At 39.7% G+C, this 17,779-nt stretch overlaps 1 protein-coding gene across 1 annotated transcript; it reads left to right on the top strand.

Moving 5' to 3' along the window:
* Positions 1-7,749: 7,749 nt before the first annotated feature.
* On the top strand, positions 7,750-8,314 carry LOC117780699 (40S ribosomal protein S10b-like). Its single transcript, XM_034617326.1, has one exon. It carries the CDS (start codon positions 7,765-7,767, stop codon positions 8,242-8,244), a length of 480 nt encoding a protein of 159 aa, XP_034473217.1. The 5' UTR covers positions 7,750-7,764; the 3' UTR covers positions 8,245-8,314.
* Positions 8,315-17,779: the final 9,465 nt, after the last annotated feature.

The raw sequence follows: 17,779 nt of genomic DNA, 5'->3' as shown, positions 1-17,779 counted from the left end.
TCCATTTGTGTGTAACACTTGTCCGTCATATCAAAAGCATCAAAAGTTTTCTCATGTGAATGTGAATGTGAATGACATTGAAAGTTTTTCCACCTTTCCAGCTTTTCATACAAAAAGCGTTGACAGATTAATCCTAAATAGAAATTTCATCAACAGGCAACAATAATGACAGCCACTAGAAAGCAATAATATAAATGTACATGTGACTCGACTGACAGGCGGCCTTTAAGGCTGTTTCCCAAGTTCCCCAATAACATTTTATTTTTATGTTTATATTTATCTATTTATATTTATATTTATATTCAATTTTCTTACTCTCAAAGCTCGATATCGATTCATAAATGTCAGTTTAATCACTTTACCATCTAAAAAAATAAACGAAATTTATATGAAACATGACGCCAAATGAAAAAGTCCCAAATCAAAAAAAAAAAGAAATAAACTTACTTCACAGTTTAATGAACTTAACAGCCGAGCGTGAGTCATTGCTCCATTTTGACCTCCTCGGGTCACAGATGTCGGTAGTGGGGAGGGGGGTGTTCCAAACTCATTTGTTGCAGCAAAGTGCGATTGACAAACTGTCAGTCGTCGCATTTTGTTGTTTTCATTTTCATTTCCATTATATACTTTCATTTTGGCTGCTTCGCTGATGCAACATGCGGCATGCACCAGCAGTGAGCTGGGGTGGGGGAGTACCAAAAAAAAATCGCGAAATTAATTGAACAATTTAAAGCAATTTTTTGCCTTTTTGGCCGAGCCGTCGCAATGTCCTGCGATGTCCTGTGGCCATTCGACTGTCGGTGTCAAAAAGGACATGACCGAACATTTGGCTGTGTTGAGTGAGTGAGAGATTGTTTTATTGATTTTGCATAATAAAAACGTCACACACACACGCACACACACACACATAGGCTGAGCCAGTCTGTAGATGTGTGTGAGAATCGACAATACAGCAACAATAAATTAATTAAGCCGATAGAGACAGTTTAATGTCATTTAGTAAAATATTGACGTGTCAGTGACACAGAGAGACACACATATACACATTTGTGCAATGTGAGTGACGCCATTTTGTTTTTGTCTTTGACATCTGATGGGTGTTAAAATCAATTGACGAAATCAATTCGAATTGGCGGTCAGTTTGTCGGCGTCCAAAGAGCGTATATTGATTGATTGACAGGAGACACATTGCGATAGCCTAAAGATTGATAACCTCATCAAGCAGCAAATAAAGACAGACAGAGACAGAGAGAGAGAGTGACTGAGCTTTGTGAACATTAGAAAGATACTCGTACTAAATGCATTCTCACCCTTTAAAAATGCACACATAAATTCGCATAATGAAATGTTAATTTTGACACGTCATTAATATATTTTGTCTATGTACCAATAACCCCAAATGCATACCCTAAAGACCATCCTTCACCTCTTCCTCTCCACCCCCTTTGTTACCCCTCCCCTTGTCACAACCACAGTCCTGCGTCTGTTCGTTCAATTGACAGCAGCGAATGCGATGTAGTAATTAGTTTTGACGTTTCTCGTTGCACAAATTAATTTATTTGACATGTCAGACGACCATCGGATCGGCCATTGACAATTGGCCACTTGCCGCCACTTGCCACAGCCATTTGCCACAGAGTCTCATGGTTTTTCAAATCTGACATTTATTGGAAGAGCGACAAAACATTTATGTATCCTATATACTACCTGTCATACCCAAATATACAAAATACATTGATAGACTTGCATATTGTACAAATAAGAATATTGACGTCGGCAATTGATTTAATGGTTAAAGCAAATCTCGTGAAATTTTGAATATTATAGCGCATGTAATGTAAACCGAGGAAGTTATGAAAACTCGGAGACACTGAATTTCAAGTTCAATCATATTATTGTAAATAAATAGAGAAACTTAATTGAAGAAATTACCTGGTATTTGAAGTACTTAAATTTTTAAAACTATTTAAATAAAATATGTATTTCATTTTAATTTTCATGAAATTGTGTTAACATTTGTAAAAACATGAAATTTGGGAGAAAATACGTTTTTTTTTTTGACTATCCATAATTTCTCCAGTCAAATCTACAGAAAGCTTTATAATTTTTTAATAAATATTTTTGAATATCATTCACAACAATCAAAAAATTTTAGTTCTAAGAATACAGCATTCATCTACCTTTCCTCCCACATTCTCATAAGCTGAGACCTATTAACACAGTGGTAGTTAGAGAGCAATTAAGTGTCTCCCTTAATCCTCTCGGTTTTTTTACTCTTCACCATTCAGCCAGCTGTATTTTTGCTTTAATCAATGGTCACACTTTTTTAGCACTTTTCTCTGTTGTGTCTCTTCTCGTATCTAGATTCGCTCCATTTGGAGCTACAGCATTTGACACTTTGCATCTTGCGCAATCACCAAATATTGTCAGAGAATGTCAACGTCTACGATGCAGTCGCAGTCGCAGTCGCAGCTGCCGTTAGCGTCGATGTCGACGTCGACGTCAACGTCAACTGCGGCATGAGCTTCAACATTGTATCGAAGTTTGCACACAATCAGTAAAATATTTTGGCCATCCTTCGGGGACGACCTCATTTCGTCTTTGTCGTTGTCAGTTCAACAGACAGAAGGACGGCGAGGGGAAGTTGCTGGAGGGGGCGAAAGAAGAGGAGGGGAGAAAGTGGAGAGGCGACGCTTCGTCGCCTGCTTTCGTCTCTTCAATGTTTTTCTTTAGCCATGCACATTTTTCCGTTTTTTAATCTTTTGCTTTTGCTTCTCTCTCGTTGCTTTCTTAGCCATATTCCAATTGCCTCTCCTCAGCTACCCTCCCCTTTTTCTAAACTCCTGTTCTAGCTGAGGGCAAACTTTTTGGCGTTTCATCTGCAGCACATCAATTTTTGTTGCTGACGAGCAAAAGTTGCAATGGTCCTAGGTCCAGGTCCAGATCAGGGCAATGCCAAACTTCCTCCCACACACTACCCCCCACCCCCTCCCCTCTTTCCCTCCTTGACTCTGCACTGTCGCAATGTTATTCTATTGGGTCGCAGACTGTCCTTCTTGGTGCTGTCTCCTGATTGACGGCAACTGACAAGTTTCTTCTCTTCGACTGCGCATTGACTTTTCTTTCTGGCTTTTCTTTTTGCCATTTTCCATTGCAGTCGTTGCATTTTACGAGTATGTTCCAACTTCTAGCTCTGTCTCTGTCTCTTGCAGAAGAAGAAGTAGAACATTTTCAGTAAATTTCTAATCCTTAAGTATATGGCAGGAAGCATCAGCCGCCTGATGTGCATGTGTCTTGTTCCTCAACCTCTTTCTGACTGAGTTTCTCTTGCTTCGTTGCATAACACGACGTTGCCGCCTGCCAGACGTCTGTTTGCAGCTCCCCATTACCCTCCAACCCCTCCTTTTGAATGTTAGTTGCTGGTCACTTTGTCGGTCTTTCAGTCAGTTCTTGGTTGGTGGGCGAAGCACGAGCCACCGCCGAGTCCTTATTGCATCTTGGCGACAAACTCCTTGCTCGTCTTTTCTTATTTCTTTTCTCGTATTTTTTTCTGCAAAGGATTTTGCATGTTTCACTAACAACTTGCAAGCAAATTTCTGTCGTTTATTGACTGACCAGCATCATGTCCTTTGTCATGCCTCCATGTTCATCTTTAATAAGGAATTGTGTCATGAGATTAAGCTCTACTTAACTCGGAGCTTGGGGCAAAAAGAAATTCTCCATCCTCAGCTGTAATTTTAAACGTACCAAACGGATACAATTTCTTTCTTTTTTCCCATTTCTCCTCATCTTAGAACAGTCCGACGTTTATCTGCGCTGGAAGTCTGCATCAATCAATACGTATACGCAATGAAAAATACATGGATGAATGCATTAGAAGGATAAGGGACAGAGATGGACTGAATTCGCTTGGCGGGGGCTGAGGTCAGAGTTCAAACTTCAACTTAAACTTTTCAACCAAGCGCAACTCAAACTCAAACTGCAACTCGGACATGGAAGCGGACGTGGACGTGGAAGGACGTACAACATCTCGGCTCGGACTTACAACATATAGCGCATCAGTCAAAAATTGTTCTTGCTTTATCATCAGATGAGACGTCACGTCCGCGTTTGGCTCTGAAAGGAATTAAGCCTAATCAATGGAATCAACCAGTATAAATTAAATATATAACAAATATAAATTATGGAATAGGTTCCTCAAAGATTAACGAAAGTTTATAAGAAATATTGAGAATCGATTGAAATGTAACTCTATATACCAATTATCGCTTTCATTTAAAAGTAATCGAAAGTTTTTTTTACTTCCCTAACAGATCTCCTGAAAAGTTTTTTCAAATATGCAGTTTTAAATGATGTTTATCTTAACTCCCACCTCAGAATAACTCAATGAATAAATCCAGAATTTCTATAAGGAGAGCTTAAATAGTGCCATAGTGCCATTGGAGCTTATCTATCTTACATTTAGATTTATCTTAGCTAGAGATCAATCAAGAATCATTCTGTGACCTCGATAAGCTCATCGAAACTCAGGGAATATCTTTTGGGTAAGAATATTCAGAGACAACAGCAAGCAGCTACCGACAAGTTCATATGTGAGCTCTGCTCTGTTCCTCAGTGGACATCGCATTGATGAGGGCCACGTCAATAAAATTGCCGAGTATGGGCAGTGTTGGAAGGGGGGTTGGGGATCAGTGGAACTACGACGACGACGACGACGACATGAAACAAAATGTCTAACTAAGAAGTATAAAAGAAATGCGCCACGTCAGACTAATCCTTGCGCCATCATATTACAACATCCGACGGCACCGACAACTGCCTCTGACTTCAACCCATAACCATAAGAAAACTTGTGAATATTGTGCTCCATCTTGCTCCATCTTCGTCTCGTCTCGTCTCGTCTCGTCTTGGCCGCTCACTCTCTTCCTCCTGCACTCTCTGTGTGTCATGGAAGCCATCAATCGTTTTGTTGAAATGTGCAATAAAAGAAAAGTCATGAAAACTTTCTGCGCTGCTCGCAGATTTCTTGTGGGGCTTTGAGGGGGTTGAGGTTGGTAGGTGGGTGGCTGTTTAGGTCGGGGGTTGGGTTAGGTCTGCTAGGTTTGCTGTTAGTTGCCTAATGCCTGCGACAACATGGCATCGTCTCTGGCTACGTCTCTGTCTCCGTCTACGACTTCGCATCCGCATCCTGTTTGGCTGTCCAAATGTCCTTCTGCCCGTCATTTTCCTGCATTTGACAGCGCCTTGGCGACATTTGACGATTGACGAGGACGTCGAAGTAGACTCCCCCCGTTGCCCTTGCCTTGCCTTATTCTCTGCTCTCGTTGTTATTGTGCTCGTAATGGCCAAGACGCTGTCAGGACACTAGCCTGGTCCTGGCTTGCGCCATCATGATGTTTTGCCACCCAAAAATGTCTCGGGTCAAACTGTCGTTCGCACGTTGAATTGCGGTTCGCATGGCCAGCAGGGCAGGAGAGGGGAGTGGGGAGAGGAGTGGTGTCCGGAGGGGAGGGGAAAACTGGAGCTTGTGTATTGGATTTGCGACTGACTGGGAGCTGGACTGGGAACTTGGACCTTGGACCTGCTCTGGGGGTCGTTGCTGGCGTCTTAGTGTCAGCGTCCGAGCCATGACTGCGGTATCAGATTCTCGCCCTCTCTCTCTCTCTCTCTCTCTCTCTCTCTCTCTCTCTCTTTCTGTATTGCATGCGACAAGTGCAGCTCCTCGCCTACCGCCGAGCCACGTCTCCTGTTCCGAATCGAGTCTCGGCTCGGCTCGACTCGCTCTATCAATCCACAGAGCACATTGAACGACAGCGTCAGGATTTTTGCAATTTGAGAAGTTGCTACGTGACATTTCAATAATTTTTGAAAAGTTTCTTACTTGCCACACACCCGCCTCTCTCCCCCTCGGCTCGTCTCTTGCCAGCCTGCCACCTTTTTGACCCTTTTCCTACTTTATTTTTGCTTCTACTATTTTGCGCCATCGTCTGTTTCTTTACTTTTATTTTTATATATTTTTATAGTGTATTTTGCGCTGTGTCCTTGCACAAAAATCGAAGCGACGCAGGCGGACGCAGGAAGTGCATGTGGTTTGAGATTTGCTGAGTGGGGTTGAGGGTGGGTTGAACGAATTGGGAGTGGGATTGGAAAACTGGGCTTGGAAACTGGCGGCGGAACTAGGAATTTTATATTCTGCAATTTTCGTGACAACGTCATTTTGTCCACGACATTCTGCCTGATGCGTCGACGTCGTCGTTGTCGTCTCCGTCAGTGGCCAGCCAGCACCTCCTGTCTCCCCTCTTCTTCTCTCCTCTCCTTACCGCTCCTCTTTTCACTTCACTCCTCCTTCTACTTGTACAAGAAATTTGTTGTGTGCATTAGGAGCTTTGACGCTTGACTGGATAGCTGTCAGTGGGCTGGCAACAGGACGAGTTGAGGGTTGGACTCTGCCAAGGATCTGAATTCAGTTTGCCTCCTTTTGACGTTTGAATTTTGATGCTCCGACAGTTTATTCGATTGTTTTTCTCGCTTTTCGTTCTGCAAAATTACGGAAGTGCAGCCTTCGCCTCCTAATACTTACCACCTTCTTCTTCCCTTCCTTTTTCTGTACCACAACCTCATCTGGTTCTGCCCCAGGCTGCTTATGTAAGAACAGAAAATTGCTGGCACAAATGGCGCCTGGCCGTGTCCAGATGCTCGTCCTGCTTCTCGTCCTGATGCTCGTCCTGCTGCTGTGCGCCATGTTGTCCGGCCATCTTCATTAGAATTTATTTTTATTGTTTTGCGCAACTTTCAACTTTTACAACTTTATCAATATATGAATATAGATGCGCATGGCTGTTTCCCTAGAATACTTTAATTATGAAAATGCTGCTGACGATGACGAGCACGAAGGACACAGAACGACAGCGAGAAACAAGGACAAGGACGACTATTTGACTATTTCCTGCGAGGTGACTTTTAGTGCCGTTCGCCTATTAAAAGGGGTTTACTTGGGATACTTAAGCGCTTGGTAACTCTAGCATTTCTACTTAACCAACGAAATGTAGCTTTAATGGGAATTTTATTTACGCATTTTAAGGAATAGCTCAAAATAGTTTTTGAGGTAAACTATAATATAAACTAGATGGACGGAGCTACCCCGTACATACTACGAAAAAAGCAAAGACTGCTAAAATTTAAAAATATTCTGCTCACTTGACGACCTTGCAGTGCACTGGATATACATTTTCGACTACTTGTTTCAATGGCAGCTATATGATAGAGAAAAACAGATTTGAACTGGTGAGAATGTATAAAACAAAAATAAATATCTCTATATCTACTATATATTTTAAGGAAAAGCTCAGAGTAACTAGTATAACTAATATATAGTTTGATTTGCATTAAAAAGTACTTGTAAGTTCACTTTAAAATCAGCAATAGAATTCATAACAGTTGATTGACAACTTCAATACTTTAAAATTTTGAAATTAACGTGAACAACATAAGTACGATTAAAATCATTTTAATAAAATGTATTTGTCTCGCATGAAAGTTATCGATATAAAGAGAGAACTATTTAAATCGCTAAAATTCGTTTGTCTTGCAACACTTTACTTGCAAAGCATCTCTGCAAGTTATCGACAAATCTTGAGCACCTTTCAACACTATGCGTAAAAAAAGTTCTTTTACAACTTAACAAGCTCGAAGTTGCTACGAAATCCAAGCAGGAAATTGTTATTTACTAATTAATAAATTAAATTTTACACAACTATTTTCACAATGTTTATGCATAAATCTGATCGCAAAGCAATTTATACCGTGCTGTTCCGTTCGGGCGTAATGTTCGCAGAACGTTCGCCGCAGAAGCGTCATGTGGACGAGGAACTGAAGCATCTGAGTAATTTGCAGGTTATCAAGACCCTGCAATCCTTGAAGTCCCGTGGTTATGTCTCGGAGCAGGCAGCCTGGCGTCATTTTTACTGGTGTCTGAACAACGATGGCATTGAGTATCTGAGGAGTTATCTTCACATGCCGACGGAGGTGGTACCTACTACCTTGCAACGTCGCATGGAACCGGTGCGCATGTCTCGCACCACGGATGAGTCTCGTTCCCGTGGACCACGTGATGGCAAGGAGCGGGATGATCGCTCTACTTATCGCCGCAACGAACGTGGCAACGATGTGGACAAGACGGGCTATGTGGGAGCTGGAACTGGTTCCGTGGAGTTCCGTGGCGGCTTTGGACGTGGCCGAAAGTAGAAGAATGCCCTCAATATTGATAGCTATGTAATCAACTGAGTCTACGAATAAATTTAATATTTATTCTGTATTTATTTTATTTCATTGAAATTAATTTCATATTTGCTTGAGATTTATTCTACTTTATAAAATAACAAAACTGTTACCATTTTATAATGGTGATTTTTTTAATGGCTTAGTATATCTAATGTAATCAAATTCTATTTAATTTTAGTTTAATATTATTTATTTAAAATATTGAAGACTATGACAAATTGTAAGCAAGCAGATTAAGCTGTGACATCTATGGCATTTCCGAAGATTTTTTTTGTAAGATTTATTATTATTTACTTTTTTAATAAGTGTTATTTTAATATTTCCCTGACTGTCTTTTCTTAATCGTTCAACCCAAACGCTGTTAATCTTTTTATATGTTCATAAAGGTAATTCTTAAACAATTTTATAGAGTTCTGTTAGATTATAAATCAAATATTCTCGATGTGCCGCAAGTAGCATTTCATTCTAGTCCGTTTAATTACAATCAAATTTGTAAAATGTTAACTTCAAATATAATATTAAAAATTGCCGACGACCTTCAATGTTGGTAGTTCACATGAGGCCTGTGGCATGCCACTTCCTAAAGGCATTTGCATTTGAATTGAGTACAAGTGTTGCAGGCGACAGTGGTCACAGATCAGTGCCACACGCTGGCAACAAGTGTTCCCGCCAAGTTTGCTGTGGCAAGTCGTGGGTGCCGCAGTAACGTGGTGAGTGAGGAGGAAGGAAGGAGGTTAGGAGGAGTGGCTGAGGTGGGTCTTTTGCATATCGTGTCGTGAGTTGCGCTGTCTTCGCTGCGAGGCGACAAATAGACTTGTTTGCCCAATTCCCAGCTGCTAATGATGCATTTTCGATGACGTTTCGTGCGCATGCAAATTTTCACCACTGTCTCTGAAGCGCAACGTATTACGTTGGCAAGCATAGAGATGGATAGGGGAGGGAAGAGATGAGGGAATATAGACTGTGGCATAATCACAGGCATCAGTAACGTGGCGTGCGACATTTATGACACGCTCCAAGCTCGAAGCTCCGTGGCAGACAACGTAACATAATACGGCTCATCATCTTCAGCATCGTTGTTAACCTCATCAGTTTCAGCCGAGATTGTCACCATCAGCAGCAGAGGCAGCCTGTCCTTGTCAGCCCCTCTCTACTCCTCTCTCTCCCTCTCTCTCTCTCTCTCATTTGTAATCATGCTCATCAAGCTCATCCTCGACGAGACAACGACAACGACGGCAACAACATGGAGGAGACATCAGATTCAGCTTCAGCTTCAACACAACATATCACATCATCACTGGGAATGCATTTTGCATCGCTTCATGTCATTTTGCCTTACATTTGGCTGCATTCCTTTCCCCACTCCCCCTAGCCTCTTCTGCTTGTGGCAGCCGCCAACTCAAGGATTTCGGCACTGGCCCAAAACCAAGGAAATGAGCTGCGAGTCATGTGCATCATTTCGGATAAATATTTGCATACGCGTAGTTTTAGCTTTTTGAGATTTCTATCAATCTCGTAGCGTAGAATTCCTAAGGTATTTTTTATCAAGACAGCGACCTTTTTTAGGGTGTATCAATGTAATGGAAAATGTCATTTAGTATATGAGTTGCTTTTTAAATTCAAGTATTGTATTATTTTAAAACAATTATTAAGATTTAATTTGTAAACTATTTAATTTAACTAACTACTTATTGTTATTGAAAGAAGAAGCATATAGTAAGTTATAAATTGTAAAATTGAGAAATATATACATACAATCAAAATATATTTAGTGTTAATTTACTTTAACCTCTTATTAACTTGAGTTTTTCTGCTCAAGTATTATTCAACTAATCATAATGACTGTATGTAACTCTTTGCTATTCGATTTGAAGCCTAGATTTCTGTTTCCCTATCAACGTTCTTTTCTACATTGTTTTCCAACATCCTTTTTCTACTCTCACATTGCTTATAATTGAGATAATCACAATGGCTTCCATGTGGATATTCATAATTGTGGCGTTTGGCAAATTGAAACAAAAGCAGACAGAGATTCCAAGACTAGCGAACTAAATGATTCCCCCAGAATTCTTCCCTCAGTCACACTCCACACCCCATACTTTAAGAAAGTAGAGACTAGGTTTTTGGCCTGGCTCTTTGTGAAAATTTGCGAGGCCAATTTGTCAGGCGTTGACAAAGACGCTTTGTTGGCTTTTTGGACTTGCCGCAATGGTGAAGAAGAAATTGAGAAGTGGGAGGGGAGAGGAGGGAAGTTTGGGCCTGCTTTGCGGTTGCCTCGCGGTGGCAACGATGGCAAGTGAAAAACATTTCCGGATGAGTAACTCATCAGTCAGCGTGTTGAGAGCTGTTGACACCACTTTGGGGGCCAGCATCATGAGAAGATGCAAAAGTTGCAAAGTGATTTTCAGCTGTTGTTGTTGCTGTTGTTGATGCTGGTGCAACAAGTGCGCAGTAAATCATGCGGTAGAGGGGAAGGAAAGGACGTGGCAATTCACCAGGCTGATTGAAAACTGATGGCGTGTTGGCGTCGCATTCGAAATGCATTGGCATTAAATAAACAGAAATTGCGCATTTCTCACGCGGAAATGTCTCGCAGTTGCCGACAGACAGACAGACAGACTCACAGTGATACAGATGGAAATGCAGATACACATACAGATACATTTATACTGATAGACTGTCTGACTGACTGAAGCATCTACATGCCACGATGTCGCCAGTTCCAAGTTCCCAACTCTCATCTCACAGTTGGAATCATTCCCCCAAAAACAAACTGCATCGGCACCCACTTAATTTACCAGTTCTCTCTCTCTCTCTCTCTCTCCATCTATCTGCCGGATGCAGAGTTGCAAGTTGCAAGTTGCCAGTTGCTGGTTGCATCTATTCATGTCACTTAGCCCTGACAAAATGTATCTGTTTGCAATTAAATGTCACCCATCGTGCATAACGGCACTTGGTGACAAGACGACAGCCTGCCAAATGACAGAACATTGTGCAAATTATTATCTAGCCAAGATCTAACCCGAGATGCCAGCGATACGACAACAAAAAGTAACAAATTACCATTAAATATACAGTTAGTCTAGTAACTGTTTTGACAAAATTCAAAATTTATACATTAATTTTATTTTTTATCTTATTATATTTACAACCAGTTAAAAAAGTATTTTCAATGAATTTAAGTATTTTTCTAAATTAATAGCAAATATGTGAATTTTTATTTTGTCAAAACATTTTTTGACTAACTTTGTAATCGATATCGATCAAATGTATTTATCTTTAAACTATATATAAAACTGGCGGGGTGATTGATATTCGAAACGCGAAAGGAATTATAATAAATTTTATTGAATACATGGAAGGAACGCTTATTATCTTCATCGGATTTAGGAAAAACAATTGTGTGTAATAGAAAAACTATGGAAATTTAACGTCGCTTGTACTATTCCTCATAAGTTTAGAGTATAAAAACAAATAAACATTAAAGAAATCTAAATATGATATTGAAGAAATCTAAAAAATTTATGAGTGAAATTGAAAATTAATTCCATCGTTCTTTACATCAATTGTAAGCTATTTTTTAATAATTTGTTTCAACTAACACTGGTTTTTTCTGACATAGTTCTGTTCGTAAGGCTGTCTTGCATATTTGTTTCTAAGATAATCCCATTGAAATATTCCGAATATTTAAATAATATTCTCATGTATTTGAAAACTCAATACCAAAGATCAATGCAATATAACTCCTACAATTACTTACCATATTTATGTATGAATAATGAGAAATGTATTTATGGAGTACGAAGAAGAAATACTCCTTCTACATTTCGATTGGTTTCCTAATTGGTTGACCTGCTAAGCTGCTGAGATGAATTGGGGGTGTGAGTGTGTGTGTGTCAGAGCTGCCATTGCTGCCATTGAGGCTGAGTTGCCACTTATTGCAATTCAAACAATTACCATAAATGACGATAAATGGCCAGAGTTTAATCAGAGCTGAGTTGAGGCCGGTAGCCAAGGCAAGGACTGAAGTTGCAAGTTGCAAGTTGGGGAGATTCGAGACGCAGGCTGTGTTGCAAGTAGCAAGTTGCACATTTGCAGTTGTTGCGGCTGCTTTACGATGTCAGTTGGCGGATTTAGTCGCATGGCGGGGCAACTTTTGTTGCTGCGGCGTGTCAAACGTCAACCTACTGCGACGTCGACGTCGACAGCGACTGCGACTGAGAGGTAACATGCGCTTGTGCAGCAGCGATTTGTGCAACACAAGGCGAGACTTTGACTTTCCCAAGCGCTGCCACAGGCACAGACACAACGGACACAGCGGACACAACAGGCCCCCATTTGCCATGAAATATAACCTCAATCAACATTCGCTCATTACCAAGAGTCCCGGGTATCTTGGACTCGAGCAAGTCGAAGGAGTCGCGGATGACATTTTATTTATGAATACCAAATTGTAAATTATTAACATGTTTCACGCAAGTTATGGCCTGGCCGAGAGTGCGAGAGCTCTCTGACAGCGAACGTTCATGTCCAACTCACCAGAAAGAGACAACGAAACAGAGCGAGATAGAGAGAGAGAGAGAGAGAGAGAGCTAGATGGATCGCTGACTGGCAAACACTCCATTGCACAATCTCCATCTGTTGTCCGTCTATCCGTCTATCCGTCTGTCCGACTGTCTGTCTGTCTGTCTGCATTTGCTCAATGTAGTACTCTTTTTTTTCGCGTGGCAAATGAAAAGTTAATGGTCCGCTTGGACATACAAATGAGGTTATTAGCGCTTGATTATGGCGTGCATTTAGAAATGCCATTGCCAGGGACTCTACCACGTTCCCTAGTCCCCTGGACATGACATACATCCACAGCTAAATATTTATGGAACAGCAAAATTAAAATAAAACTCTCTCCCTGTTTAAAAAGTTTAAAACTTATCTTGAATATTAAATAATTATTTGTCTAGGAAGATTTAATTAAAGAACAAGTCTCGACATAATTAAAATTTGTATATTATGCTGATTTATTACGTTACCGGCTATTATTTTAAGATCCAAAATCTTTAAGAGCTTTAAACTTATCTTACCATATTCAAATTTTATAAATTTCTGTTAATTATGAAATATTTTTCTTATTTATAGAAACATTCCAAGGCCTTGAAAGCTCTAAATTTATTCAATGTAATTGACCAAGCCCAGTAAAATCCTCTTAAATTTGAAAATTTCTTTTTAAACATGTTAGAATTCATATTACCTTGACAGTAAAGATATTTTCTCCGCTTTAAAATTATAGAATTCTATTAACCTATTCATAAATCGCACTACAACTTTCTCTAGAGATTAATAAAAGAAGATGAAGTCCATATATTAATTTGACAGTTTTATATGCACGTCAATTACATTCTTTTTTGAGATTTACAAATGATATTCCTGTTAAGGACTCTCTATCTCTCTCTCAATCTCTCTGTATAAAACTTTGGAAACCCATTTTACTGGGATCTTCTTTCCCATATAAATAAGACTAGTTATCTGCCGCGACCTCAAAAGGCCGTGTTAATAAATTAGCACCAAACTAAGAGTCAGAGATCGGAATCTGCCACACTTGCAGCGGATATTTATACTCGAACTCACACTCGTATTCACACTCGTATTCGCATTTGAATTCACACTCGAATACGTTCATGCTTGAGAGTATATATCATCGGCTGGCACACAAATCAAAGTGCTGCAAAATATTGGACACTTCCTGATACAACGGATCCAACGGATCGGCTCGGATCGGATTGGATCTTCAGTCCAACTCGACATCGTCAGAGACGTTTCAATAATTTACCTGAAAAATTACAAGCGACCAGGTGACGAATGAAAGCAGCCAGCGTTGTAGACAGCAGTAAAAGTTGTCGAGTGAAAATCGCCAACTGATTGCGATTTGGTCAAAAAAAGTGGAGAAATGGACAGTCGGACAGACAGACAGACGGACAGACAGTTGGATGCCAAGTCTGTGCTGTGACTGCGACCATCGTCAATTTATCTTTCTCATATTTTTGCAGATAAACACGAAAAGTAGACGGACTGCAAACAAATCATGCGACTGACTGCATAAATCACACAACACATTTGACACTTTTGGGATGCCACTGCCACTGCCACAGCCTGTTCCTGTTGCCTGTTTGGCATCTCCGATTCCCTTCTCACCCTGCCCTCCTTCGACACCATCGCAAATCTGTACAAAGTCTTATTTTTTTCTGTTATGTAGTTAAAGCAGTTTGTGTCATTGATGGGCATGGAAAGGAAATCCACGGAGTCTGAATCTCGTTGTTCACTGAGGTCACCATTGATTGTCATTGAATGTGTCGCCAGTTGCTTTATTTGAATGCTCTGTTCGGAAGACGAGTCTCTCAACCAGTTGACAGATTGGCAATAGGTTGGTTAAGGATGTCGCAGATTTATCAGTAAAAAACATAGTTGTTTTGATTACAACACCTTCTGCAGTTAATTTTTATATATCATTTTAAACTATTTTGATTATAATTTAAAATAGTTTAAGAAAGTTGTTTTTTATTATCTTGTAAAAAATTAAAAAAAAAAAACTTGTCCTGTTAAATTTGTTGTTTATTAACATGCAATATTTTCTTCGAATAAATAAATAAATTTTGTGGATATATATCGGTATTCTTATTCTTCCTATTATTCTTATGCTTTATACAATTATACGAATATTATCCTTAAGATCCAACTACCTTTTCTAAATAATAATGTGTTTTAATATCAGTAGCTTTTTTTTTACCAACTGATTACAATATTCCTACGCTATATACAATTCTTCGGCATTTGTGAAGCATCTGTACACTGTTTATTCCCCACTCATTCTTCTATCGGCCTTCCTAATAATCCGATGTTATGCTAATCTATCGCAGAGTCTCTCGCTTCGACATGCCGTCGATAGTTTTGTTGTTGTTTTTGTGTAAAATTGGTGTGCTTAATGAGGCTAAAGGGTTAGGGATTGATGGACAGGGAAGGGAAGTGGAAGAACGGCGGCAAACATTTCACATGCCACCCATAAAGTGGTGGCCAGTTGCCTCATCTGAGCTTCTACTCTGCTCCTCTCTGCTCTGTGGCGACTCCGACTTCATCTCCGACTCCGATTGCGACTCCGACGCTGCTCGCTCGACACCAAGTTGATTACACTGATGGCGTTGCCGTGTAGCTGTCAGCATCGCTGCCTGATGATGACGATGATGAGCTCGAGGACGCGAATGCGGTCGTCTTTCTGCTGCTGCTGCGCTGCTGCAGTTGCTCACTGACGGCGATTGCTGCTGTTGTTGCCGTATCTGTTTGTTGTCAAAGCTAAAGCGTCTGCCGTCTGGCCAGAGGTTGCTGTTGCTGTTGCCCAGTTGAGTCGAGTCGCTTCGCTGTGTAATAAATCTGTCAGTAGGTGATTTTTATGGCCCCGCTCGACACTCGCCGTTGCTGCTTGCTGCTGTTTATAATCAAATAATAAATGCGCTTCAAGCTCCAGAGCCTGCCACATCCCATCGCCAGCCAGTTCACATTCACATCCACATCTCAGCCTGTAGCTTCCTTCAGAGCCAGAGCCATGGGCAGAGCCTGAGCCCAAGTTGCGTTGGCGTGCCACAATGTCAGCTCATGGATTTATTGTCGTTATCCCAGTTGGGGCGAATTGTTTATCATAATATAGACACATATTTTAGAGAGTATTTAAGTAAACAATAAACATTAACTTGATTGAGCAGACAGACCAGGAAGAACTTTACACAATTGATTGACCCTGAGCTTCTAAATATAAAGCGAACTTACAACAACCAAGTACAATATATAGTATCGATTGCTTATATAATTTTCATCTATATAGATAAAGTTGTTTCAGTAACTGACTGGATTTCTACGAAAGTTAAAGACTTATTTAATAAAGTTCATAAAAAATTATGTATAATTTAAATACCTAAACTGTTTGGATGAAGCGTAACATAGAACTTTAACGAATAATTGTGGTATTTTTTTTTATTAATTTTTAATTTAATTAAATGAATTAAAATGCGTTAAATGTATACATGCATATCCAACTCTGTGTATATATATTTGAACAATTGTATGCAATTTGGCGTGACCATATTTGCCAAATATGTGTCAAACAAGCAACGCAGCGACAACTTTGTTAAGTGCAAGGAACTCGTAAGATCTGTTGTCAGAGTCGGTCACCATATCGCTCCCATCATGCGATGTTGTCACTTGCAACGCGTTGTTGCAAATTGTCACCGTGACTGTCACAACAAGAGACTGCCGAAAAAGAAGAACGACAACAACATTGAAGAAAGAATGCATCATATCGCACGGCAGACTGGCGGCTGTTGTGGTAAGTGCCAATGATGTTATTGTTATTGCCGCTAATGCTGTTGTTGTTGCTGCTGTTGTTAATGTTGTTGTTGATGCCGATGCTAATGCCAGCGCCGTTGTCGTTGTTGTTGTCGTTGTTGTTGTCGTCTCGTTGCCATGATTGAGTGATGCTTGCCAAGTCGACGGCCAACCTCATGCATTAGATCACTTAAGTAGATGTATTTGGTTCGAGTTGAATGAAACTACAGTACAAGCACACTAACTAGAATTCGTATCACAATTTAATGCGAGCTTTTCGTATAAAAAGGTCTAATGCTTTAAGAAAACAAATGAATTATCTAATGTATAATACAATATATATACTATAAAATATGAAAGTAACTAGAGTTTTTTTTATAAATTGTTAGAACTTTTCTAACATTATTTTAGAAAAATCGAACTTTTGATTTCATTTTATCATGTTTTGACTTCTGGCTTGAGTTTGCACTTCAATTTCATTAAATGTTCAATTAAAAAATTTATTTTAACTGTTTTCGACCGTCATCCAATATTTTACAACTAACACCTTCAATTTTCGAAAAGTTCATGGTAAATGACAATTTTATTTTGAATTGATCTCTAAACTTTGTCCGCAATAAAATTCGGTCAGTTTGTCAACATAATTTTATTCGATTATGTAGTTCCATATATTTTTCCTAAAAGTTCAAGATTAAGCTTTCCCAACTATGTTTAAATTTGTTCGGTCTAACAGAAGTAAAACTTTTGATTTTTGATTGACACCTGGATTAATTCCGCATCTTAATATTGTTTATTTGCCAAACTTAAATATTTTCTCTTCATTTTCTATTTTATTTTAATTTTTTTGTTTTTGTAAATAAAGTGTTTTTAAGATTTTGGAGCTGATTTCTGGCTTGATTTGTTGTTAGCATTTAGGCCACAAAACATGTCATAAATATGTAATCTCTCATGGTCCAAAAACTAAAATGAAACATAATTCAGAAATCCGCGCAACATTTGGCCGCAGCTTTTATGGCCGTTGTCGGACGATCGGACAGATGGACTTATTGTCTGTCAGACGGAAAGAGCTATATAAATCGTCAGCTGAGTCGTTTCGTCTACTTCGTCATTGTGGCGTATGAATGAATGTCATATT

The sequence above is a fragment of the Drosophila innubila genome (genome assembly GCF_004354385.1).
Source record: "Drosophila innubila isolate TH190305 chromosome 2L unlocalized genomic scaffold, UK_Dinn_1.0 4_B_2L, whole genome shotgun sequence".
Lineage (NCBI taxonomy): Eukaryota > Metazoa > Arthropoda > Insecta > Diptera > Drosophilidae > Drosophila > Drosophila innubila.
Note: the sequence above shows the minus strand (reverse complement) of the source record. Positions and strands in the feature narration are given on the sequence as shown.